At 31.7% G+C, this 27,181-nt stretch overlaps 1 protein-coding gene across 1 annotated transcript in view; it reads left to right on the forward strand.

The window, feature by feature from the left end:
• LOC129218928 (cAMP-regulated phosphoprotein 21-like) overlaps positions 1 to 27,181 on the forward strand; it is a 96,984-nt gene that overhangs the window by 46,165 nt on the left and 23,638 nt on the right. The window contains 4 exon segments of the mRNA XM_054853249.1: positions 2,244 to 2,470; positions 6,949 to 7,105; positions 10,642 to 10,967; positions 24,633 to 24,732. Of these exon segments, the coding sequence (XP_054709224.1) occupies positions 2,244 to 2,470; positions 6,949 to 7,105; positions 10,642 to 10,967; positions 24,633 to 24,732 (810 nt within the window).

Below are 27,181 nucleotides of genomic sequence, written 5' to 3' on the forward strand. Positions count from 1 at the left end.
TCTTTTTCTTCAAACATATGCTCCTTTCACTGATGATTGAGATAAATCTGAGACAAGGAATTTAGGTGTTCCATTGCTAATTGAGCTGAAACAATGATAATTTCATATCTCCAAGACAGCTATGGGTATTCAATAAATTGTTATTCAGCCTAACTTTCAAGATTGATAAGTTTTATTCATGAGATAAAAAAAAAATGTAGCAGGCAGACGGATTAAATATCTTGCAGTTTTAAGTGGATTATTGTATGTCATATGCTTACTTGTTCTGACGGATAATAGTTATATCAATATGCCATAATATGCTTTTTCGCCATTGATAGTAGAAAGAAAAGTGATCTGCTTTCCATTGAAAATTAGATTCACTGTGTGGCAAATGTTGTTTAACTGGCAATTTTTATTCTGGAAAGAAAAGCTATAACTAAAATAGAGAGAGACGAGTTTCGCTACCAAAAGAATCCTTTTATTTCAAAGAACATTGCAGCAAGACTGTTGAAATAAATGGGTGTATTTCATCAAATTTATTAATTCATGGATAAAACAAATTTCCTCAAACTCATAGCCGAATCTCAAATGCTGTTGAGAATTAGAGGAGATGGTCCTCTTTCTTAATCTTTAAACTCAGTATGTTCTTTTAATCATGCTGACATGATAGGTTTTCTAGAAACTTTAGAGTTATTTTTTCTTATACCTCGGGTGGAGAGGAAAATTCAACTTTCAGTGGCACAATTATATTTAATTATGCGTACTGGACTATTATATACTTTACAGTAATTAGGGAAACATTTCAGCAAGTACTTCATAAACATACTTTTGAGAAAATGAAACATGAAAGAAATGGTTAAGTCTTGCTAAACTTACGATAAATAGTCATAAGTAATAGAATTTTACCTTAGTTGAAGTTACTCCAGTAACAAAAATATGCTGATTCCAATGATTAAAATTTAGTATTATCTAAAAGACACTTCAGTATGTTACATAAAAAAATGAGTAAATTAAAGGCATTCTCTCATGTTCAAACAAGCATCTAAAATAGAGGAAAAAATAAAAATTTCGGAAATTGATTTTTTTAAAGTACGATTTCATCATCAAGAAATTCAAAAACAATTACTAAATTAGAGGAGACAGTTAGTTAGAGATAGTTTTTTTAATCTGAATCCTTTTTGCTGTTATTTTTTTATTTAATTTGTATTTTTTTTTTTTTTTTTTCATTCAAAGAGCTAGGAGAGTGTTTTGAAATCTGAAGTAAATTGGCAAGTTCTCAATTTTTGTTAATGTTTCAGATTCAGAAAAAACTACGAATAAATTTTATTCCTAGTAGAGATTTGTTTATAGAATGTGTGAGAATGTTTATTTTTTTAAGTTTATGTTTATAACTTACGGAGTTATTGAGTCACAAACTGGCTGCCATGAACTCTGAAAATTTTGGATTAGCGTAAGCATCAACTTCTAATTTAAATAACAAAGCTACAAACAGTTTTTAAACTTCCATACTTTGCATTCCCTCATATATATGCATGATTTACCTAAATAAAAATTTTCATTGAAATCTGTGACATGTCAGCCACAGCTGATTTGCTCATTTCGCATGGAATGACCCAACACCGAAATAGCTGTTTGTAAAGTTTTTTAACTCTTTTTAATTGATTTTATTTGTACATGTATATACCTTGTCATATATTTTTACTTATTTCATTGTACAAAGTTTTCAACTGCTTCTTTTATGCATGCAAATATAGCTAATTTTCAAGATTCATCCCAAAACTTTAATTGTGATTTTGATAAAATACTTTATTGAATCTCAATAAATTTTATTCTTAGCATATCAGTATAAAACAGCTTTTAATTCGCCGAGACTGTTCATTAGTCATATTTAACACCAATTCAAATTTTCATCCTGAAAGAAAATTTGAAAAATATTTCAGTGTATAATAATTTTTTTACAAAAAGAATTACCTAATGCTTGTTATTAGAAGTTTTATCAGTTTCTGAGTTGATATCTTTACTTTTAAAAAAATAAACCAACGAACATTGCAATTACTTTTTCATCTTACCAAATAGTTTTATAATATTTTTTTAAGGTGAAAATGTTGTTACTGTTCTGGATTAAATTATAATGACATAGTTAATTAAAATAATGCAGATAATTCATTTGAAAAAATGGTCTTGCATATTACGTGCAGTGGTATATAGTTCTTGAAAAAATTAAACTTTTATTAGTTCTTATGCATTCTTTCTTTCATTAGAATCTTTTAATGTGACAACGATCTCCAGCAGCCCGATTCCTACATTTAGTGATGGATCTTCTGAACCACCAGATGATCCTGTAAAAACATCAAGTCCAGCAAACCTGGCGTCATCCACAGTAACCCTGCCAAGTATTCCCTGCCAGTACTCAGCAGTGATAACTGTTGAACAAACATTCCCTTTGACTGCTGTTCAGTCTGCTGAAATTCAGGTTCAGTGTATTCAGGTAAATCAATGTTTAAAATGAAATCCGTATCTTGAAGTATAAATTTAGGTGATAAATCATTTAAAAAATGAAATGGTAATTGATTTTTTGAAGTGTGCTGTTTTGTATAGAGATAAACATTGCAATGTATTTTAGTAGGCATCATTGGTATTTTTTCCAATAGGGATATAACATGCAGAAAATCAATTAATCAGGTATTTTTAAAATATAACTGATAAAAGCTCCAGCTGAAGCAGTGTTAAGTATGTGGGTAAAATGAATAGCTTTTTAACTCTTAAGATTGTTTACTATTTTTAAACAGTGGTTGCCGACTGCCGACTAAGTGCCAATTGGACAGACTTTTGTGCTGACTTACTTTCAGGCTTTCTCTCACCTTTGTTTCATAAACAAATTAATTTGTTAAAATTAATTAATTGAATTTTGGCTATTAAAAAATGGCTTACTGCTGAGTTATAGGTTGTAGCAACAGATCTAATACTGGATCAAATTGCTTCTTATTTTGGTTGATAGATCATTCTGATAGGGGTGCCAATATTGATGAAAAATTTTCACTTTTCTGGAGGGGGAGATTTTTTATTTTGTTCCACATGAATATTTAATTTATTTACTTTTTATTTGTATGGAAGGGGTCTTATGTTTTGCTTCCAGTATAATGCATACTTGATTAAAATTTATTTCTCTTCGCGAGGGGTCTGTTTTGTTTTAAAATGCAGTTTATCAGTACTTTAATTAAATGTTATTTTCTTCTGTGGTTAGATTTTTGATTTGTTCAAATTCAAATGTGTACTTTATTTAAATTCATTTATCTTAGAGGAGAGGAGATACTTACTTTGTTAAAAATTGTATAATGCATATTTTAATTATTTTTTCTTTATGGTGGGGGAGGGGGAGTGTTCTGTCATTGTAAAGGGGGGGCGGGTTCAAATCGTAATGTACATTTAATTTTTTTTCTTAGAATATTGAGTAGTTGTTGCATTTGTCAGGCGTTAAAAGCTTCTGATATTCACTGACAGCTACTGAAAATAGTAAAGTTTACTACTAAATGCTTTAATATAAGATCTGTCTTGAATGGTCTGCCATGACGGCAAATCATCCTAAAATGTATCTTTCAAATAGATTTTTACAATACTTCTATTTTCCTTACTTGAAATAAAATTTCTTTTTTGCTTGATTTACATTACTACGTTTCTTGCATAGTTAACACATGTCCCCAGCATTTTGTGTCATTACCATCCAACAGTTTTGATATGCTTTCGTTACTGCTAGGGGCCACTGGTAGGTGCCACTCAAATAAATTTTAGTTTCAGTAATAGCCCAACTTTATTTCTATATAAGAATTTTATGCATAGAAATTTCTATGCTTCCTGATTAGGTGTAATGAATATAAAAATAAAAATAGAAGAATATTTACTGTTTTTCATTACCATCCTTTCTCATAATGAGTTACTTTTAACATTATTGTGCAATTTTGTTCCTTTCATGCACATATTAAGTGAATCTTTGTTCGAAGTATATAAAATTTTAACGAAGGTAGCCATATTTGATGTCTTGTAAGGGGAAATACATTGAAATGTAATTACCATCCATGTCAAAGTTATAAACATGTGGTTAGTAATGATACAGTAATGACAAAATAATACTATTTTCTAATATTTTAGATGCTAGATTTTTTACAGGTAATTTTTTAATTAGGTAATTAAGGACAAGAAGACTTTGCTTCCTTCTGTTTTTCGTTCATTTGTCGTTCGGTCCACATTGTGTGGGCTTTTCGTTCTTCTTTTATGCACTGATGAAAGGGCTTGCATTTGACAGCTCCGAAACAGCTGTTTGCTGAGTTTTTAACTATTTTAGTACATTATTTGTACTTTTTTCACGTTGTTGTCGTTTTACTTAAAGTAAAAGTATTTAAATCCCAGATACACACTATAACATAATCACATTGGACTGCAGCAGCAAATACTAAACTGTAGGTAATGAATGGGAGCTGAACGCTAAAAGCTGGGATTTCGTTTTGATTATTAGAAGCCAAATCACTAGGGATAATGGGTCCACACAACAGACTTGCTGCATGCATAACTGTGATAAAATCTTAACTTGAAATACAGAGCACTGACCCCAAAAGTAAATTCAACTGATCCAAATCCATTTCAGTGGAAGAAAAAAAAGTGACACCAGTAAAAATTATATATATCTAAAGCTCACATAGTCCATAAAAAGTGCCAGGTCAGTAGTGCTGGATGATATATCAATATACCGCTGAGCACCGATTTCATAGCTATATCATAAAAACCGGTTTTTTCAAAACCGAACCGTGATATATCACGGCCGGCGGTGTATCGTGAATGAAACGGTGTCTTCAAATTTCGAATTCACCGACGCTGGAATCTGCTGCATGAAACCAGTTGAATTGTGATCTCTCCGACGGACGTTTGACTTGCCTGAAGATAGGCGATTCCCCTTCGAGACCTGCTGATTCGAAGACTATGTCCCCCCCCCCCCTCCACCGCACGATTGGTACAGCTTCCCGTCGCATAGCGCAAATAGAGGAGTGTTACATCATCGGTGTATCTGGCATGGACCCCACTTGCGCTGCTTCAAGGGTGGATGTAGGGTGGGAGCACCTAAGGATACCAGTATTTATTAGCAAGCTTTTTCATTTCGAATTTCGGAGGATATTCAAAGATTCGAATTTCGAACTTGTCGAAGCTGCTGAAATCGTTTCTTTCACTTCACGAGCTTCATTGAGTTTATCACTAAGCTTTTATTTGGAACTGTTCATTTGGTTTTCTGGCACTTTATTAATTTTCTTTTCTCTGTTCTTACTTCATTGTTAATGTTACATATTTTAAAATAGTTATCGTTTATTTTTCCTATTGTTCTTTTTTTTTAACTTTCTTCTAGTTTATGCTTTTAGACTGTTTGATGCAACTTATATCACAATAAGTTTATATATATATAAAGTTAAAATTTATTCCGAGGGGGTGCTCACAGGGAGGGGAGGAGTGGGATATAGCACAACTTGCGCCATCAAAAAAAATTTTGGGCAGAGGAGGGGGATAATTTTTTTTATTAAATTTCTTGATTTACTTTGAATTTAAATTATTTATTTTATAGTTTGTGGGTGTGTGTCATTAGCATAGCACACAGAACTTTTTTAATGAAATAATAATAATAAATCAATAATATACATAAAAATATTTAAAAAATAAATAAAATAAAAAGGAAGTCTAAAAAATAAAAAAGGAGAGGGTTGAGAAAAGGGGGGGGTGGCACCCTTGTATTCTGATGTGATTGGCTAATGGGTATCTGAATAGTATTTTATAAATTTTAGAAATTGTCTACATAATGCCAAAATCTTTATAATGCAAAATGTGTAATCCCAAGGTCTGTGTTGTAAGGCTCTTGTACTGTACCTATTAAGGTTGGGAAATTCTTCAAAACTCTAGTTTCAAACTGAAAAAAGTAATTATTAGTATGATTCTGTAAAAAATGAGAGCCTGATTTTGATATCTCTTTCATAAAGGTGTGCAGAAGGGATGCCATGATAAATCCCTCTCTATGTTTATACAGCTGATTATATCGATATATCATGATGTTTACTTTCTGATATATCGGGATATGCAAATCCAGATATCGTCCAGCCCTACAGGTCAGCCAGAGAATAAAATTCAAATGGTACATTAATGCCTGCAAATCGATAACATGGTTTTTCACGTTATTTTACAAGCTTGACCAGTTAAAAATTTGCAGGTGAGGTAAATGTTTGTTGAAGGACATACTTAAGCAAATATTCTGAACTAGGTTTTTTTTGAAAATTATTCTCAAGAAGCTTATTTTTAAGTGGCAAAATTTTGTAATTGAAGCAGCAATGATTGCATTACAAATTCTTATGATTCTGATGACTTCAGAAAAATATTGTCGATAAAAATCCACTTGCTGAAGCAAGATGAGAAATTTTGCAGACTGTTAACTTTAAATTGGAATTTAAACCTTTTATCATAAATCGTCGTATAGCAATAGGAACCAATTTTAATATTTATATCCAAAAAATTAAAAATTTTGTCTTGTTTTTTTGAATGTTAAGGAATTGTGGTAGATCTTTTACAAATTTCAGATTTTTTTGTCTTACTTTAGTAAAAGGTTTTAATTGGCATTGTTTCTCAAGCTATCAAAATCAAAAGAATTTGTAATACAATCACTGTTTTTAATTATGAAAATTAGCTGCTTAACAATAAGCTTATTGAGAATAATTTTTGAGTTAAGAACAATTGCTTAGGTATGACTTTAAGTAAATATTTTGCTTCGCTAACTGTTCAAGTTTATGAAATGATTTGTGAGACACACACACAATAATACAAAGGGATATTACTATATATAGAAACATATGAGTATCATTAGCATATTTCTCCTAATTCTGAAATTGCCATTTCAGTAGTATTTGGATATGAATTAAAAAATAGTTTTTGACTTTGTTTTAGGATTCTAGCCAGCAGCCAACAAATTGGCAATCAATGAGTCAAGATTCATCAAAAGAATTTAGTTCGCTTTCTGCTGCTGAACAACCTCTGATGTGGCCATATTCCTCTGGAACTGATATACTCTTCTCTGGAGGTGTACTTGTCAATCCTCAAGCAGGTATTATGTCACAGGACTTTGATATGACTAAGAAAGAGAGTGTGTGTACCTAAGAATTCCATTTTCTTCAAGTTCTTAAGATTTTTTAAAATTAATCATTTTAGTCCCCAAGCCCCATTTTTTTGTTTTGCATAAAATACACCAAAAGTTTTGAAGACTTTTATTATATTAGCATATTTCATTTTCCTTGAAGTCTCTTTTTTATATTAAAATACTTCCAATTTTTCATACTGTCAGACACTTAAAGAATACAGCATACTACATAAAAAGTAGTCGAGAACTTTGTACTGCATAGTAAATAAAATATGTAAATAAAATATATAATCAAGGTTCTAACTGAATCGTCAATGAATCATTTGTCAAGGTTCTAGAACCTTGACAAATGGGGCATTTATAGTGTTTCCTGCCAGTGCAAATTGGCCTACATTGGGCAGACTCGACGATCCCTCAAATTCCGGATAAAAGAACACGAAAATTACGTCAAAAAACAGGATCTCAAACGCTCCTCTATTGCTCAACATTGTTGGTCTTGCGGTCATAATTTTATTTTTTCTTCTGCCAAAGTTATTCACGAGTGTTCGTCCATTCATGATTTAGATTTTTGGGAGTCATATTACATATGGAAAAATGCTAATTTAATCGTCAATGATTTGTCTAGCACTCCCCCTTTTCCTAATGTTTGGAAGTCTGTTATTTGATTTATTTTTTGTCCTTGACGTTTTCTCCTGAGTGCAACTGTCCTCTGTGTTCTGACGTAACCTTGACGTCATCGTTTCTGGTACTGCTCTCATATCTTTTACAACTCGTCTCTCATTCCATTGTTCGCCTCGACTGTGTTTTAGTCGGGTTGAACCTGTCTTCGTTTTTAATTGCACTGATGATGGCACTTGTATTTTAGAGTGCCGAAACAGCTGTTTGCTGGTTTTTTAACCTTTTTTCATTCTGAATTTGTACTTTATATACGTTGTCATATTTTATTCAATACAGCATACTGTTTGCATACAAATCTGCTAATGTTTCTAATTGATCTGTAAAGTTTTGTCTTGATTGTAAAACAAAATTGGTGCCAATACAGCAAGTATGCTAAAATTTGTTTAGGTCTTACTTATTCAATTAACTTAGTAATAAAAAAAGTAATTCCTCTTTACGGCATTTATGACAGCACTGTAGGAAAAAAGGTAAACATACAGTGAACTTCCGATTACCCACGAAACATGGTGGCAAGGTAACCACGGATAAGGAAATTCATGGATAATCTGCAAATTAGGTAAAAGCAATGCTAGTGTATGCAGTAGCTTAAAAGGATCAGTAACACTTGTATACATTTAAACTATAGCTTAAATGATAAATTGAATGTAAAATTGCAAATGAGTTATGTGAGCAAATCAGGCTTAGAGATTAACTGCAACAGATCAAGACAGATATTCGTTGTGAAGAAAAACATTTATTTACTGCTTTAGTTAGTATATTTCTCATTCATATGAATGAATAATTACACGTTATTGTTACAGTATGAAACAAATATCTAAATTACAATTTTATTAGTTTTATGAATTGTACTGTTTGAAAAATTTACTGTTAAATAAAAAAAAGTAATGTTTAAAAAGATTAATATTTTCAATTAAACCTACTGAAAATTTAGAAAGCTTTAAATCATCTGATATTAGTGTCTAAAGGTGGATGTGGTTGTTGGTGTTGCTTATCAATATTACTTTTGTTAGTTTCACGACTGGAAATGTATCAAAAGAATCTCACTCCACTTTCCCAGCCCACTGTCTCCTTCCCTCACGAGAGAGTAATCAAGAGGTTCCAATAATCCTATTTCATACTTGCCAACTCTACTGTTTTTAGTGGAAGACTCCCGTTTTTTACTTCCATCTCCTAATTTCCCGTTTTTTACGATTTTCTCCCGTTTTTGCAGTTATTTCGGTCAATCATCAAGAAGTTTCATTTTCTTCTCACTAGATGGCGCCCTTTTCTTGTCTACCAATGTCAAGGAATAAGAATTATTCCAATTAATAACTCATTTAGTAAAAATTTTTTTTTTTTTTTTTGGAAGCTTTCCACATTGTATGTTCAACAAAGCACATGCTTTGCCGAAAATTGCAGCAGATTTCAATCCTTTACATCTTGAAATTATTTCAATTATGTTGAAAGTTTGAAGTTATTTGAACATGTGCTACCCTGTACTTACTTATTTTATATTTTATTTTCATTATACATTGATTTTTTTTTTTCGGATTTTAGTAATTAAATTTTTTAGCTACTTTTTGAGTAAAGACTGGGGAATGTACAAAAATTTAAGCAAATTCACTCCTTATAATTTGGTTTTTCCTTTGCAGTATTTTTTTTTTTTTTTTCGCTGCTACCAATTAGCTTACATCAGCGAAAAATCCTTATTTCACTTTAAATTTAGTATTCATGTTATTTAAAAGCATAATTTAATAATTCTATTGTGAAGATATGTCACTGGTGAAGAATCACCTATAGACCTCTCGTGGAATCTCCTTTTTTTTTTTTTTTTTCTTTGAAGGTTGGCAAGTATGCTACTTTTTTTAACACTTTTTCTCTTCACAGCCACCAAACTTTGCAGTGAAGTAGAAGCAGTTTGTTTTTATGCCCTTTTCAGCACACAAAACACAAATATTGTACTTTAATTATGTCTTTCATTTCATGTACTTCAATGCAATATCTTTCATCTTCATTTTTTTCCCTACTGCCAAATACTTTCCTTATTTTTTGAATGTGCATCAGGGAATAACATGTTCTCAATCTGGGTCTAAGATTTCAAACATTTTATAAATTTAAAATCATCTCATATGTTAAGTAATGTCATAGCTGCCGAAGTTTCCCCAGTTTTATTTGCATTCTCCAAAATCTGAGGGTTTTTTCCCTGAAAAATCAAATATTTTTGGTAGACCAATTATTTTTCAAAACCATACTTTTTTTGGAAAAATCGGCCTCAAAACCTTTTGATTAAAAAATTGTCTTGTTTAAAAGTTTCATTTAGATGAATTTTGTCAATTAATAACTCATCATAAAAATCCTTTTGGAAACTTAAATTTTAATAACACTAAATTGTTAATGGATAAACTCAAAATTGTTTAATATTTCTATTACAGTAGTTGTATAATACCTTTAAAACCTTTGTGTGCTCTTTTTTTGCTGGGGGGGGGGAGCTTTATATAAACTCGATTTGAATTCTATTTAAGTTGAAATTAGTTAGTGGTTATTATTTTTTCTATCTTTTGACAAGATAGTAAAATTATACAAGTCAGTATAAATCACAATGCTGTATCAGAGATGTATTTTTACATTCCTTATTTTCCTATTCCCATTTAAGTCTCGAATATTTATATTTTTTTTTCCTTTTAAGCATTCCTATTGTGTTAAATCTAGAAGTTGGCAGCTGTATAATACAAATTTTTTTGAGTTAGTTTATCCAAACTCTTAATGTTGTTAAAGTTGATTCTGCATTTAAAGTAATGTTGCTATGTATGTTAGATGATGATTTTGTACTTTTCCTATCTTTTAAGGATGCCAGCGTATGATGTTTTCTCCGTATCAATCTATCGTAGTCACTGCAACTGAGCAAGTTTCTTCTACAGTAACCCATATTTCATCAGGAACATCATCCAGTCAATCATCTCAACGTCAGCAACCTCATCCTGTATTACAGTCACAAATACAACAATCTCAACCAGTTGTAAATACATCATCATCACCAGCTGTATTTTATGTACCATATATTTCACAAACACAATCTCCCATTGTTCATCAATCTTCACTAAATCCTGTACAGAATGTTCGCCATCAACCTCCATCAAGTCAGTTTTTATCAGAACCAAGACCTATTGTTTTGGTGAGTGAAGTTTGATAAAAATGTGATTAAAAGTGTACAAGGAAGTATTAAGTGATTTATATTTCTTTTGACTTACCGGTGGTTTTGCACGTCTTATCACGCCATAGCAAGTATGTGTCGAAAGCGTTTTACACATATTTTTCTGACACTAAATGTTCGTTGTCAAAGGGTCCAAGGCATAGAATCCTGCGTTTCCTTTCCCCTCTCCTGAGAACGGCACCCCGGAGCGCAGGGGCCCATCTTCTGTATTCACAAACAATGCTTATGCATCAGGTTGGGGCTTCAAGGTTCAGTGCATCCTTCTTATCAACGCAAAGATTTCTAAGGAAACCTTCTTGCTCTTTTTTGTAAGCATCTGCTAAAAGCGAAACTTTATTCCAAGAATGAAATATCCACTTCTCTTTCTTCTAAGCTTAAAATTTATATTTAATTAATAATTGTGCTGTAAATGGATGCAACATAATTTAATCGACGACAATGACATTCAATTACATTTCAAATAAATAAATAAATAAAAGCCGTGAGATTTCAAATTGAACAAAAGCAAACAAAGTATCCTTTTGGAAATAAATTTATAGCTACAGCTTTATTCGCTACTAACACATAATTTAGGAACTTTAAGTGTTATAAAATCACAATGTTGTAAGGAAAACCAAAGAGCGGAAGTACATGTAAAAGATCAATTTTCAACTTTATGTGCGCTTATGTCGCATTTTACGCACATTTAGGCAGATGTTGTACTCAAAACACATTATAAAAATTTTTTTAAAAAAGGGATATTTTTTCAAAATCATTATTTTTGCAAATTTCAATAGTTATCAAAAATATTTTAAATTCACCAATTCTGTCTAATACTTCAGCTTATAATTATTTTAATCACAAAGAAAAACAATTATCTCTTAGCATACAATTTCAATTCTGTATAAGTAAAAATAAAAAAAAAACTGAAACAATATATGGAAAGAGCAAAAATTTTGCACAACACCATGCAGCTATTGTGTTTAAAAAAAAAATTCAGTTGTTAGCAAAGAACAATAATAATTTTTTTTTAATTGTTATTAAAAATGGAAAAGCATATAAAAATGAAGAGTTTTCAAAAAAAAAAAAAGATTCAAAAATTAAATGTTTGTAGCTTTTTCTTTTCAATAAAATATAGAAAGCCTCGGAATTTTTTTCATTAAGAGGGGGAAGAAATTCAGAAGAATGGGACCTGACTCTTAGTAAAGGAAATTTCTATGGAGTTGCTTGAGATCTACAGTATTTTGTAGGAAGATGGAAATGGGGAAAAGGTTAAGTGAGAATTTAAAACTCTTTTTTTATATAAAGAAAGGAATAATAATAAATAGAGAAAAATAAATAAAAGTTTAAACCGTTTCATAATTAAAATAAAACTTCAGCAGAGCTTAACTATTTGTACTTCATTAAGCAACAAATCCAGAATTTTCATTGATCTGAATTTGCCCAAAGCCTGATATTTATCTCAAATCACTGTTTAATCTGTGCGATTGCTAGATACCAGTTATATGATCTTACAATTCCTTGGAACAACTTATGCAAAAATAATTATACAACCTTGATTTTTAAAGAAAAATCATCGAAAATTCAGCCATAATTTTTAACTTAAAAAATTTAAATTTTTTAAAAAACTTCGATCATTTTAAAATAAAAATATTCATAGCACATGTACATTTGTAATCATACTTGAAATTAATATGTATAGAAGCTCAAGTGAGTCTCACTAGCGTGGTCAGCAAAAAAAGAGGGGGGGGGATATCGCTAAAATTTGGGGAGGAGGAGTTTGGGAAATTTGTCCTTTTCTATGTGGTCAAAAAAGAAACTTTTCTAAGTTTCAGGGAGGGAAAAATAATATCGAGTCCCTCTCCCATTTGGATAAGTCCCTGAGTGAGTGATCAGCATAAGCGTAGAGTCGGGGGGGCCTGTGTCCCCTATATTATTCCGAAATTAGAACGAAATTCATGTCAGGAATCGTTCGGTTGGAGAGAGAGAGAAATACACAGGGGAGGCCCTTTAGCTTTTTAGTGCCAGGTAATGTAATGAAAAACATAGTTTTCAGTTTTTTGAAGTTTTTAGAATAAAACATGGGTTTTAGTTAACCTCTTTGTTTACTTCTCAATCTTTGTTCACAAATCAATCTTTTTGATTTTTATTTTTAAATCTTATCAAATCAAATAAATGAATAATAAACATAAAATAACAACAAAAAAATCCTTAAATGCTTAAAACGGCAAGATACATGTGATTTACATGTCCTAATTTTTGTGGACAAGCTGAATACATAATTCATGCCTCATACTCAGGGTTCCCAATAGGGACGGGAAAATGGGTGGGCGAATCTCGCCACTTGCTAAAAGTTGAGTGAGATTTGAAAAAACTGAGTGAGAAAATTTATTTAAAGAATTTTTTATTCCATAAAAATTACAAAGTTCCACATTTACATAGTAAGGATTTAGCACCGCCTATTTTTGCGTTCATTAAATTTAGTGGCAGCTACATCATATGGAAAGTTCTCCAAGTCTACATCTGCATCAGATATGCGTATTAAATTGCTGAGCGTTTTTGGAGCAAGTCTATTTCAAAACTTATTTTTGATTCTATTTTGGGTACTAAAGGATCTCTCAACAGAGGCTGAACTTATGGGTATCACCAAATAAATTTCCATTAATGTTGATGTGTTCGGGTATGTATTTTTGTATTTTCGCGGAAACAGTTCTGCCACTTCACTTAGGTTTAAATCTTTGTAACTATGCTTCAGCATAACAGAAACATCTTCATATTCTTCAATCAGTTTTTCGCAATTTACGTAAGTAACAAAATGGTTTCCTAACGATAGCACTTTTGCTTTCATCTCTTCATTGTTAGCAGATTTTAATAAAAAAGGGTCAAAGGCGCTAAAGTTTTGAATAATATTCATAGATTCTTCTGGGAATCTTCTATCCATACTTTCTTTAATTGAATTTATTAATGATATTTTAGTGGCAGTGAGCTGATCCAGTGAGGAAGCTGAAATTATCTTTTTATTAATCGTTGAGTAATAACCTTCGCTAGCACCTTCCATTTCTTCCCTATCATTTTCTTCATTTACGATAATATTGTGAATGAATCGCTTTTCATTCACGCCTGGACTGTTTTAAATTTTCTAAGTGTATTCCTGCAGCATGAATTTTGGGCATGACAATAGATAAATCTGCTGAATCTGATTGAAATGCTTTCGAAAGATTAGTAAGTATTGGTAGTATATCGTTCAAAATGTGTGTTATGTACACAAACCTAATATGTCTTACGGATCTCAATAGTCCAGGTGCTGTTGGGTCATTTCTCTCCGTTTGCGAGTCCAAATAGACCATGAGCGAGTCCAAAGTTTTATATAGAACTTCTACAGCTTTATGTAGCGACAACCAGCCAATAGAGTGAAATGTTACATATTTCACTACCGTTTCACTTACTAATTTTTGAACAGCTGCTAACTTTGCTGATCGGACAGCTGAAGCATTGAAGTATGCGAATATTGCTCTGACTGTATCGCTATAAGAACGAATGCTCTGTAAATTTTTGACAGCATCCTGCATAACAAGAGCCAGTCTGTGAGCTGTACAATGTATTGCAATTATACAGGGATTTACCTCTTTCAAACGAGCAATCAAGCCTGCATTTTTTCCCAACATAACTCGCGCACCATCGCAGCCCAACGCAACCATTTTTGAAATGTTGATTCCTTTTTTATCCAACATTTCTTGAATAGAAAACATTAATGTATGAGCTTTACCATCCTGGATAGAAATATTTTCCAAAAATTCGCATTTTACTTTTCCATTCGTTACATATCTAATGTTAATGCCGAGATGTTTTTCATTGGCCAAATCGCACGTTTCATCACAAATTAATGAGCAAACACCCACTTGTTTCACTTCTTCCAAAAGATTATCCTCAATCACCTCAGCAATGCATGAATGAAGTTCATTCACAGAATCACTGTGTTCATATCTTATTTTGGAATTTTTAACATCACATCCTTGGAGTTTTATGAACTGTTGAAGATTACCAAACAGCGAGTTTGGCAATTCATTGACTGCTACGAACAGCACGCTTTTTAAACAAGAAATTAAAAATGATTTAATTCTGTTGTCTAAATTTACCGTAGCTACTTGCATATCTTTTTTGCAGGATTCTGCCTCAATGGTTTGCAAATGTTCTTTACACATTTTATGGCGATCCAGAGAAGTTGTTTTATACGAAGTACAACCCTCTGAAACAGAAGTAATTTGAATAAAAATAAACGAATATTCGGATTTATATCTATTTATTACAAAAAGTTTCTGTTAGTGTATCGAAGAAATTCAAACTACGAGTAAACTACCAAATTTACAGCTATAAAATTTAGTACACAGGTTGTCTGAGAATTTATTTATTTATTTATTTATTTTTTTGTAATATTTATCATTTTAATGACATTTTAACTTTCGGCGGACAGCTTAATATCAAAAAGTAAATAATTTCATTTTCTTAATTTTATTTTTCAGATGCTACATAGTTTTAAGACTATTAAAATTTAAAATGAAATTTAAGTATACAACACAACTCTACGTATTATTGAATTTTATATTTCTTGGCGGTTTTTTTATTTATTTAGTTTTTTAATTTGTTTATGGACGTTGTTATTTTAAGGATAATGCAGTTATAAAAAATAATTTTAGGAATTTTTGTTTTTGGATGATTGTTTAACATTAACACTATTTTCTACCTTGACACCAAGTGCGGATCCAGAGTAAGGGTGACGGAGGCATGCTCCCCCCCCCCCTTTCATAAAATCAACCAAATACAGCCAAAAATATTATTTTGGAAATTTGAATTTCTAAAAATTCCCCCCTTACACCCCATCTTCTTTCGAATGTTCCTTTTATGCCCCCTCTCCTCCCCACCGCCACTCTCTTCCAACAACAATATCACTAAAAGCAATCACTGGATCCGCCCTTACATGATACACTAATTAACAGAAATAATGTCACAAACTCACAAACAATACATGTACAGTAAAAGCTCGTTCAAGTTAACTGAATTCCTACTTCTATCATTTTTTAAAAATCTTATGGGAACAAATTTCTCCTCTTTAATTTCACGTCGTGTTGGAAACGAGCTAAGAATCAAGCTTAGCAATATTTCAAGCATTCGCAAAATATCCCTGCAAGATGATTCGGCGACTCTCTTTGAAACAGTTGTTTTAAGCTTTAAATACAAAATGTTTTTTTATTTTTCCAAATAATAATAAAATTCAATGATTGAATTAAAATTTGGTAATGTACAAATTTCGTACTCATATAAAAATATTTTTTTTTAAAATATATATTATAACTCGTTATTTGCATTTCCTTATCCAAGAATAAGAAAAAAAATTTAGGCCATTGGTATACTGTTAAATTTTTTTTTTCGTTCATAGTTGCAACTTTTATTTTAAAAATAATTTTTTTGAGCGACTTATAAAATATTTACTGATAAAATATTAAATCATTACTTTGGATTTTGGTAAAATTTGGATTTCTTTTGGATTTAAATACAGGACAAATAATTGAGCTTTTACTGTAATTATTAGATGAAAAAATTAATAAATAAAATACTTTGAATTTACCTTTTTCAAATGGATTACGCTTCTTGTGGGCTCGGCAAAGTTTACAAAACATAAGGATAACTCCATTTTTTTTCTTCCGTTTCCAGCCAATCATATATACTTTGCCATTTTGGTTGATATTTGTCAAGCTTTTTCTTTTTTTCCGGTGGCATATTTAATTGATCATTTTCTTTCTCACTATTTTCCATTTTCTTTTTATTTGAAACATTAGAACTCGCAAGTAGATACTTTTCCATTGCTAAGGATGAGTGAGAATATTTTCCAGGCGAAACATGCACAAAGCACGTTTGCTAAAATGATCTCCCTAGCCACTAGTGGGTGACCATTGACGTGTTGGACAATTGCTTAGTGATCGATGGGCGTACTGGCAAGACAGGTTAGAGGTCATAGGGTCAGAAATCTCTCCTTCGTTTCAAGTGTTTTGGTGGTAAAACTGGTTATGAAGAAAAGAGATACGTTGTAGCGAGAGGCTGAAAAATTTGTCAGAACTTTCCGAAATCGCCGATTTAAAGGATTTTTTTTCTTTTTTCTTTTTGTGGTTATGTGGCCTGATAATTCGCGAGAATCTCGCACTTTGATTAAATATTTATAGGCGCAAGAATGTCTCGCATCAAAATATTTTTTATGCGAGATTTCGTTTGAAAGTGCGAGATTCTCGCGGTCTCGCGCTCTATTGGGAACCCTGCTCATACTAATTAATAAACCTTTTACGGGGATGAAAATTCGTAAAATTATTTTAACATTTTGCTGTGACTTTTTTTTTTTTACCACTATAATTTAAAAGTATTTTGTTGTTTACTCTTTTTTGCTTTGTGTTTTCATAACTTTGATTTGATACCTAGCTCGGTCACTTAGGTCTTAACTACTAGCAGGGGCTCTCCGAAATAAAATGAGAGGGGGGGGGGGTGGATTCTCAAATTTCCAAGATTAAAAACAATTTTTAAAATTTGAAAGAAGAATCTCAATGTTGCAATAGTGTTTCCACATTTTTCAAATGCGAATTTTTTGGGGAGGTTACTGAGACCTCTCATCGAGGCGCCCCTTACTAGATCCCATGGGATTGTCAGTGTTTCTTTAATAATAGCTTTGTTAAATACGCCATAATTAAGTGAATATTGGATATAGTATTTGTTTTCCGATTTTCAAACGGGATCCTAGACAGTCCCGATTTTTATTCAAAAACCCAGTGTCCTGTCCAGTTTACTTCACGTCTCGGCAAAATATGTTTCATTACAGATGACCAAAAAAATTTTAAAATAATTAACCGTGAAGGATTATTTAAAATAATAAATTTGTCATTTCTGTACCTCTTAGCCAGACTGAGGTAAGTCCAAAAATATGAATTTTTTGTTTATTACTGCTAGGATTCGCCGATATATATCAGTCGATATATATCATGATATATATCCGATATTTATTCTGACAATATCATGATATTTTGATATTTTCGATATTTATTTTTCCAATTACGGTATTTTCAATATAAAAATTATATTAATCATAGTAATATCGCTCATTTATTATTAAAAATAACCAAAAAGTTATGTACTATAATTTTATGATGTTTTAATACACATTAATATAACAAAATAATATATTCTTTTTTTAATTTTTTATTCATAAAATTATTAGTAATGTAACAATTTTAATGCATATTAAAAGTACCTAATTAAATATTAAACATTGGTTGGAAAAAAAGAAAATATCTTATGACTGTGTTCCTGACTGTTGCATATTGTTTTTTTCTGAATCATATAACTGTGTAAAAGTAGCTAACAGAAGGCAAATGAGTAGAACAGCTAATGCTATATTAACTCTATTAAAATTGACTAAAATGTAAAATGAAATATTAGATATGAATAATGAAAGAAACCTTAATTTCAAGTCTACATATTGTAATAATAATTAAAAAGTGATTTGAGGATGCATTTATTATTTTGAAGACATTAGTTTGTGTTGAGTGAAAATATCGGATATATATTAAAATATCGGATATTTTAAATATTTTCGAAAATTGCACTCACTAGACATATTTTTTTTCGCTCCTGTAAAGTAGCGTATGTGACTCACGTTAGTTTAGCTCTGAGGTACAGATTTGTAATTTATGACCTGTAAAATTATTATCGGATTAGCTTGTAAGGAATTTTACAAAAAGATTTAAAACAAAAAAGACTTTCTAAAAAAGTCCTAGCCAATGCAAAAAACATGTAAATTTTGTTCAAAATTCAATTCCTCATTTCTTGCTAAAGTAACTTCAAAAGATTAACGTTTACAAAATAAATTGCTTAAATGTGCCATGTATCATGCTTGCACCATGTATCATTTATTATTCCTGGTTTAGGCTGATATTTAGTAATTATTTATTCATAGCATTGAGAATAATCTACCTTCTAAAACATTCTGAAAACCAGCCGGGGTGTGTACCTTTTGAAATACCCACAATGGGGGGGGGGGGGGGGTGTCCTGGTTGAACATTTCTGAAATAAGTCAAGCCTAGGTATACCACTATTACGATCACTTAGTCTCAAATATGGTGATATTCGAAACATACTAAAAATGCACGAATAAAGAAATAAATATACATATACAAACATAACATGTAAAAAGTATGCATAGATGTATAAATTTGCTGTGCTTTTTGCCCCCAGCGTTAAAAGAAAAACAACGAATTGCTATTGCGTGGAATGGGGGAGGGAATTCCTTTATTGCTTTTTATTATTACGCATCATTTCAGGTTATGCAAAACATTACAATCATAACTAATTGCATTTAGCTATTTCATATTGCAATAACTTGTTCCAAATATTGTTTTATATATGTTGAATATGGGTAGTTAAATTAAATAATAAAATATGTGAATAGTGATTTATAGTAGTAGGAGGAGATAGTAATTCCAGAGATTTAAAATCTAGATTATTACTTCATAAATATTACAGAAAGTTGTGGTTTGTAAAATACGACTGGCTGAAAGGAATTCAACTCTTGTTTGCTAAACATGTTGAGGAGAAATGGGCGGGACGGACCTTGGCAGCATGTCTGAAGGAGTTTAACTCTTCCCTGCGACACGCGTTGAAAAGAAAGGGGTTGAGTTTTGACAGCACGTCCTGGTCAAAAGGGATTTAGTGCTTTTTTTCTCCTTCCGAAAGGGGGAGGAAATTTCAAGATAAAAAGTATTGACGATTTTGAACAAATAGCCATGTTCCCAAGGTGACCTTTTCCAGGTGAAATTCCGCACGTATGTCAAACCGCCAATGAGTTAAATATTTTCTAGAAAAACTAAGTTGAGCTATGTTTATGCCATGCAAGAGATTTCAGTATTCAGTTCTTTTCATTTATTGTATCCTAAATTTGTAATTTTTTCTCTACATCATTTAATTGCTATTTTTAGAAATCCATGCTACTTTATAACCTCCTGCATAAAAGTATGATGTTCTTGTTATGTAAATGAATAAAATAAATGTGTGTAACAAACAGATGTGCAAATATTTTTAATCTTACTATTTTATACTACTTGTGCAATGCAAATTTACTTACCTGCTAATTTATATAAGAAATCAATGAGAAAGTTAGGCAGATGGAATGTGCCACAATGACAGATGGAATGTGCCGCAATGACAGATGGAATGTGCCACAATGACAGCAATCAAATTGTCAGACAAAGAAATGGGAGATACTATCCAACCATGTTTACTGTAGAAAACTTTCAAGAGGCCATATAATATGATTCTATCTGAATGAATCTAGGAGAGTAACAGGCAAGGAGAAATGCATGTTCTATTCATTTGGATATGTTTCTGCATCAAATTCGGCTATCTGGCACTCCTGAAAAATAATTGATAAATGTTTCTGCCTATAAATCAAATGTTTACTTTTCTTTTTTTTTGGTAGTCATATGTATGGAAATAATTCAAATTATAACTCTATCAGCTGTGTTAGTTTGCAGCAGAACAATCACCTTAAATTTTCATCAATTATGTGCCATGCTGTAAAGATTTTGGAATGTTATGTTTTGAAGGTTTTGTTTTAACTTCTCTTGAATTCACAATTTAGCCATTAGAAATTAATTTTTCATTTTGTATTATGACATTTAGACATTCAAATAGAACTTCAAAAAAAAAAACTTTAAATGTGCGAAAACTTGATAAAAATTTGGTCTAAGAAGAGACTGACATAACATATTGAACTTTTATATATGCGTATATAACTTTGATATAAGATATTACAAACTGAGAACAAACATTGCTGTTAATTATATGCACTTGACAAAATAGTCTTGAATTTAGTATCAATTTTTCTACTTTTGGGTTGAATTTAGGATGTAGTTATGTTGTGATGCATATAGTACTCAAAAGCTGCAAGCTCTGTATTTTCGAAACCCTCCACAATGTTATTGGTTGAGGCTTTTTTTTAAAAGGAAATTAGATAATTGAAAGCAAACTTTACTTTTTATTGCAAATACAAATAAAACTAGCTCTGTAGTCCTGCACAGTATAGTATATCTTGAATACTACACCATTTCCTGATGGAGAAGAAATTGATGTCACAGGGCTGTGTCCTAAATATGTGAGAGGAAATTTCACTAAAACTCCCAATAAAGAAAACAATCCTAAAAAAGTTGCACTTGAAGATACAGTCCCATTTTTTTATTAAAATCCAGAATGCCTGAAACCACCACTATCCAGGATATATATCTGAATTTCCGATTACCTGGATCACTAAGAAGTGATGTTTACCAATTTTAAGAATATTTCATAAAACTTTTTCATTTGATCTTCTGCAAGCACTTTTAATCTGTCTGATGATGCCGTTTTTTCCCCCTCCCACAATTACTGGACTTGGTAAATGTCTCTAAGTGTTATGAAATGAAGTCTAAATTTCTTTTTCCCCATTTAACTTTTTAAAACTTATGCTTTTGTTTTGAGTTTATTATCATAACATGGAGGTACCAACTTAGTTATCTAAATGTGCAGAGTTGCAAATTCATTTAAGCATCTTATAGAGTTGAAGATTCACATTATAATTGAATCATCTGAGGTAAGTATTTTGTTTGCTTTATAATTGGTTTTACTTCACTTTTTAAAAGTTTAACTAGTAGTGTGTAATAATATTTAAGAATTTTTTTGCAGTTTTTCATATTGAAATAATTTTGTTGTATGACCTTATTCAAAGTAAAAGAAGTTGTATTCACAAGAAATAAGTTCATCGAAAATGTATTCAGGAAAGCTTTCCCCTCTAAAATTTTGACCTAAATTTCCATGTTAAGTGCCCCCCCCCCCTGATATATATATATATATATATCATGTAGCTCATGAACTAGAAGGTTGAAATTGCGCATGTATAGAACCTATACAGTTGTTTAGTTTTAATTGGATGCTCCAAAAAGGCTCTTTACTTTTTCGTAGCAAGTCAATGTTCATTTCAACTTTATTATGTTAAAACAATTTCTCCACTGCACCATTCAAACCATCTCTATAGTTTGGGGAGTTACATACCTGCCAAATCATCTTTTTGCATTGACCTTCCAATCTTCTGAGTAGGAACACAAAATCATTTCTCATCTCAGCTTTCTCATCTTTCAGCAAATTTGTAATTTTTGTTTCTAGAATACTTATTTCCTCCAGGAAAGAGTTTGCTATTTTCATTGATACTAATGCAAACAATAAATGGTCAATTCCCCTAACTACACCAGCAAGCATGAACGATTTTTACGAAATGCCAACTCCCTTTGGTTTGGCCAGCTTTTAGTGGATTATTTGAACAGAAAATCTGGCTAAAATTATATGTTTATTTATATGTTTATCCATTGAGAACTCGCATAGAAGCAATGTAAGGCATTTATTTAATACAAAATGAATCATCAAAACCTATTTTTTTGCTTTCATCTTTTTCAACTCTGCTTTCAATTCATACACACTGCCGGCAAAGAAGCTTCTGGATATATTTCCGTCATCCGTGTTCCGAGGCTAAAGGCCAGGCTCGTACATAAGCAATGAGGCTCTCGCCAAAGTGGAGAGAGTAATGAAAAATGGAAAATCGAAACTTATTTTTTTATGTTTGACATAAATGAAAAGGGTGTGCAACATAATCTGGTAAGAGAGCCTATTAGTAAATGCAGGAACCATGGTCCCCAAACCTGCCTTTAGGATATTTACTACAATGCCCAAACATGAATAACACAAAGGTAGCCAATGCCTCACAAGATGTATATTTTTATTTGGGGGGGGGGGGGGGTAGGGTTTTCAGTGTCAAAAAATTCACTTTTTTCCTGAATGGTTTTAAAGAAAATGGTTAGATTAAATTTACTAAAACCTTTTGTACATTATTATATATGATTTTAAGAATATTCTATAAATTTTTGATAAAAAAATATCCACAGACAAGCCAGTGACAGAGCTTTTCCCAGAGCACCATTGGAGAAAGATGATTTGCGGAGTTCACTGTATCTCAGCTGACATTTATCTGAAATCAAATTCTATTTGAATTTAGTAAAAGTATTAGTTAATCCTCCCCCCCCCCCCTCCTACATTCTCAGATTTTTTTTTGTTTGACTTTAAAAATTTTGGCGGCATTTTGAAGTTAAAAGTGCTATTTTTCAAAAAAATTCCGCTATTTTTTAGTAAAAAACGCATTTAAAAAAAGAAAAAACTAAAACTCAACGTACGGGGAGGTTTTATATACAGAATCTGTGTACAGAATTTGAAATGGATTGGTCTATTGGTTTTAAAATGGGAGTTAACACAGACTTTGAAAAAGTGGTTTTGAGAAAAAGAAACACATTAAAAGTTTTAGAAGCTAAAAGGCATGAATTCGAGCTCCATAGAAGACAGTCCCTGTAGCAGCTTCAATTTCCTCCGCCTTCTCTTTTTTCATTATTTATATTCTATTTGACAAAATCCACGCAAGCAGCACTGACATTCTGAGCGTCCGCACCTGTCTGAGCTATAGTTTGAAGGAGCGTAGTCTGAATACTTGATAACTTTAAGAATTTTGCTTGAAACGATTTGAAATTTTGGGAATATATTTTTGAAATGTTTAACTACAAGATGAAACAAAAAAGACAAAATCCCTTTTTTGAAACTACAAAACCCTGCCACAAAACCCCTTAATTTTTATTTAAAAAGTAATAAATTTTCCAGAATTGTATGGCTCTCGTCGTTGTTAAAAGTTATATCATTAATTATTTAAGATACATTGGCATTGCCTTCTACACAATAACTCTTTTGAGCAGCATAGATTAATTCTGTCTCAGCTACAAGCTCCTTCAAATCCTCTGCTTGCTTCTCTCACTTGATTCACAAAATTCTTTAGTTAATCCTTGGTCTTCCAGGTTTCTCTGTGTCCTAAAAACTATTGATCATCTGAGCATCCTTTTGCAAAACACATTCTTCTACAAAATTAGCAGCAGTCCATTTTTGTTTCAAATCTGACTTAAAATGATGAAAAATGAGTTCATTGATCAAGTTCACTTTCTGGATATTTGGTAATTTCTGAGAGAGATTTCTCCAAAAATAACTTTTTCATCCATTTTCTTTAATGGAATTTTTTTTATTATGCTGTAAAATGACTTTTTAGCCTTTTTTAAATATTTTATAGAAGATTCTGAAAACAAACAAGAATACAGTCGAATCTTCTTAACTCGAAGCTTATAACTCGAATATTTCTTTATCTCGAAGTTTTCATCAGGTCCCAAATTCTTGAGACTGTTGTGGAAACTTCCCATTGCTCGAATGTTTTAGACGGTCCTTTGCACTTAGTTCTTATTTGTGCTGTGCAATATGTAATTTTCTCTGATCCTTTACATTTATGTTAACTGCTCATTGGTCTTGATTTATAAGAACACGATTATTCATTTTTTATCTCAGGTATGAGTTTTCCTAACTCTCTAAAGGAAATAGTCTGATTAAAAATGCCTAAATATGGTAAAATTTCAATATGATGTATCTCTAAATATGTATTTGTATTTCTTCCCTGGTCACATTTAAGATTTCTTAATTTTAATGAAGATTTTTTATTCTTTCCTTTAGTTTCCTGTATGTTATGTGCAACAGAGCTCAAATGTTCATCCACCACGACATGTGTTTCCTACAAGCACTCCTCCTCAAAATGTTTCAGCATCATCTCAAAGTTCTTTACTTGCGCAAAATGCTGCAGATGTAAAGAGCCATGCACCCACCGCTAATACATATGTATTAAGTATGTATGAAATCATATACTTACAATATTTGCTATGGTTTTGAGTTCAAATATTTACTGTGACAAGTTTGTATTTATATAATGATCTTATATTGATTTAGTATGAAATTGCTTTATTAACTTTTGTTGTGCTATGTTTAATAGAGTAAAATAATGATTGTTTACATTTTTTGACAGTTAAAGATTTCTTGTTTTAATTAACACTTTTAGTAAAACTGCACTATCAAAATAAAACTTCTTTGGAATACTATAATTTAGCATCCCTTTGTTTTTTTTCTTTTTCTTTTTGTCCAATGAATTGCTGTGACAATGAAATTCTTCTCTTGTCATTAGTGCAATTTTTGTCCTACTTATTTTTAGACAAGCAATAGATACAAATCCAACTGAAACTGTGTTCCCATTCTTAAATCTTTCATTTTGATGTAATGTGAAAAGCTATAGAACATACCCAAACTTTATACAGACCTTTTAGCACCGTATGAAGTTTTATAAACCAGTCTGCAAAATTATTCTTGTTTATATTTTGTCACTGACAATTGTGATGTCAAACAAAAAGGAAAAATCAGCCTTTTTTTTCCTCATTGATTCCATTATTTCCCTTAAAGCACAATGTGTCACTGTCAAATCAGTTAAATCACTACGAGTCACCATTGTTAGTCACAAAGTGACATCTAGCAGAAGACACATCTGTGACATTTGCTTGTGACATAACTACTAAGACACTGTAACAATTAAATTGAAACCGGTCACTTCGTAATGATGATGTAAAGACATTACATAGTGATCTTAATTTGATTCAACACAGAATATTTTTCTTTATTTCCTAAAAGCAGTATCCATTATTCTGCCATTAACAAAATATTCAAACCCAAAATTTTAGCAGCACTAATAAATTCCTTCAAGCATCCAAGGTGCAACACTTTTCTGATTGTTGGGAGACAGGTCAATACATGAGGACAATGCAGGACTGCGGTACTGTGACAAAGTGATGCCTAGCGAGGTTTGAAAGGAACTCAACTGCAACCAAATCGAGATTGGGATGTTTTTATTACATCACAATAGCATTTCAACCAAATTGTGTAATGAAACCGTTATTTAGTTGTCACAATTAATAGTTCAGAATGCCAGTTGCAAAATGACCAAATCAAGACTCGCCATGAGAGTGATGTTTTAACATGTTTAACAATGACTTTGCAGCAACGGGGCTCCAGAATAAGCCTATATCTGCATACTCACGGGATCTCAAGGTGCACAATGGTTAGGCCCTTCAAAAGGGGACCATTTAAAAAAAAAAAAACTTGAAAATGCATCTGTAAATAAATGCACAAACTTAAAACTTGAAAAATATTTATTTGAGGAGAGATTGGGGTTAACCTGATAGTCGGGAGGGAACATTTACTATTTCTTACGTGGGGCCCAGAGTTTAAAAATTCTGACCTGTTAGCGGAAAATGAGCTCCTAATAGTGCTGCGACTAAAGTGGGATGCGAATGTGACATTTACCTTACAGTCGTGATGCAAAGTCCCCAACAAATTGCAACAATTTACAAATGTCAGTCTGCAGCAACATCACGTAAGAGCTGTCAGAGTGACAATTCCTGATGACACCTAGTGACTATTTTGTGATGACACAACACAGTTACAGCAGCCATTGTGACGTATTTGTGAACTTTATGTGATGTTGCCACAAAATCCTAATTTGATAATTATTTGGTGATGATATTGTAACTTCCAAACACAGACACAGTGACTTTCTTGTGACCTTTAAATAATGTTGGGGGAAATTGTCGTATAAAAAGACTTACAGAGTGATCACATCAACTGGGGTGCAACTAACTTATGTGACAGCAACTTGAAGGCCAGCATCTTATCACTTGCTATTTTTTCTCTAACAACTGCCATCTTGCCAACAGTTAGGATTCTTGGCTTTCTATTTTTTCTCTAACAACTGCCATCTTGCCAACAGTTAGTATTCTTGGCTTCCTATTTTTTCTCTAACAACTGCCATCTTGCAAACGGTTAGGATTCTCAGCTTACTCCCAGGCAGTGCAAGTTCTATTTCCAGCATGAGAAGATGGTTTCCACAGTGTAATGGTTAGCAGTGTGAACCTCGAATCTATTGGTTGTGGTTCAAATATCAGTGAAGAGTTCTTTTTAATTTTTGAAAAGTAAATATCATTTTACTTGAATGAATAAATGTTGTCACAATGCAACATCTCTTGATTCTTTGGTAGCCATTTTCACTGAAATGATCGCCCACTAGAGACTGGCGACTGCTAATCTAGAGCTTTATTGCTCAGATAAAGAAGCAATTTGGGTTTAAAAATAAATAATTGTTTTAAAATTCTTGATATTCAATGCCAATGTCTAATCATATGAAA

This window comes from Uloborus diversus, chromosome 3 (assembly GCF_026930045.1).
Source record: "Uloborus diversus isolate 005 chromosome 3, Udiv.v.3.1, whole genome shotgun sequence".
Taxonomy (NCBI): Eukaryota; Metazoa; Arthropoda; class Arachnida; order Araneae; family Uloboridae; genus Uloborus; species Uloborus diversus.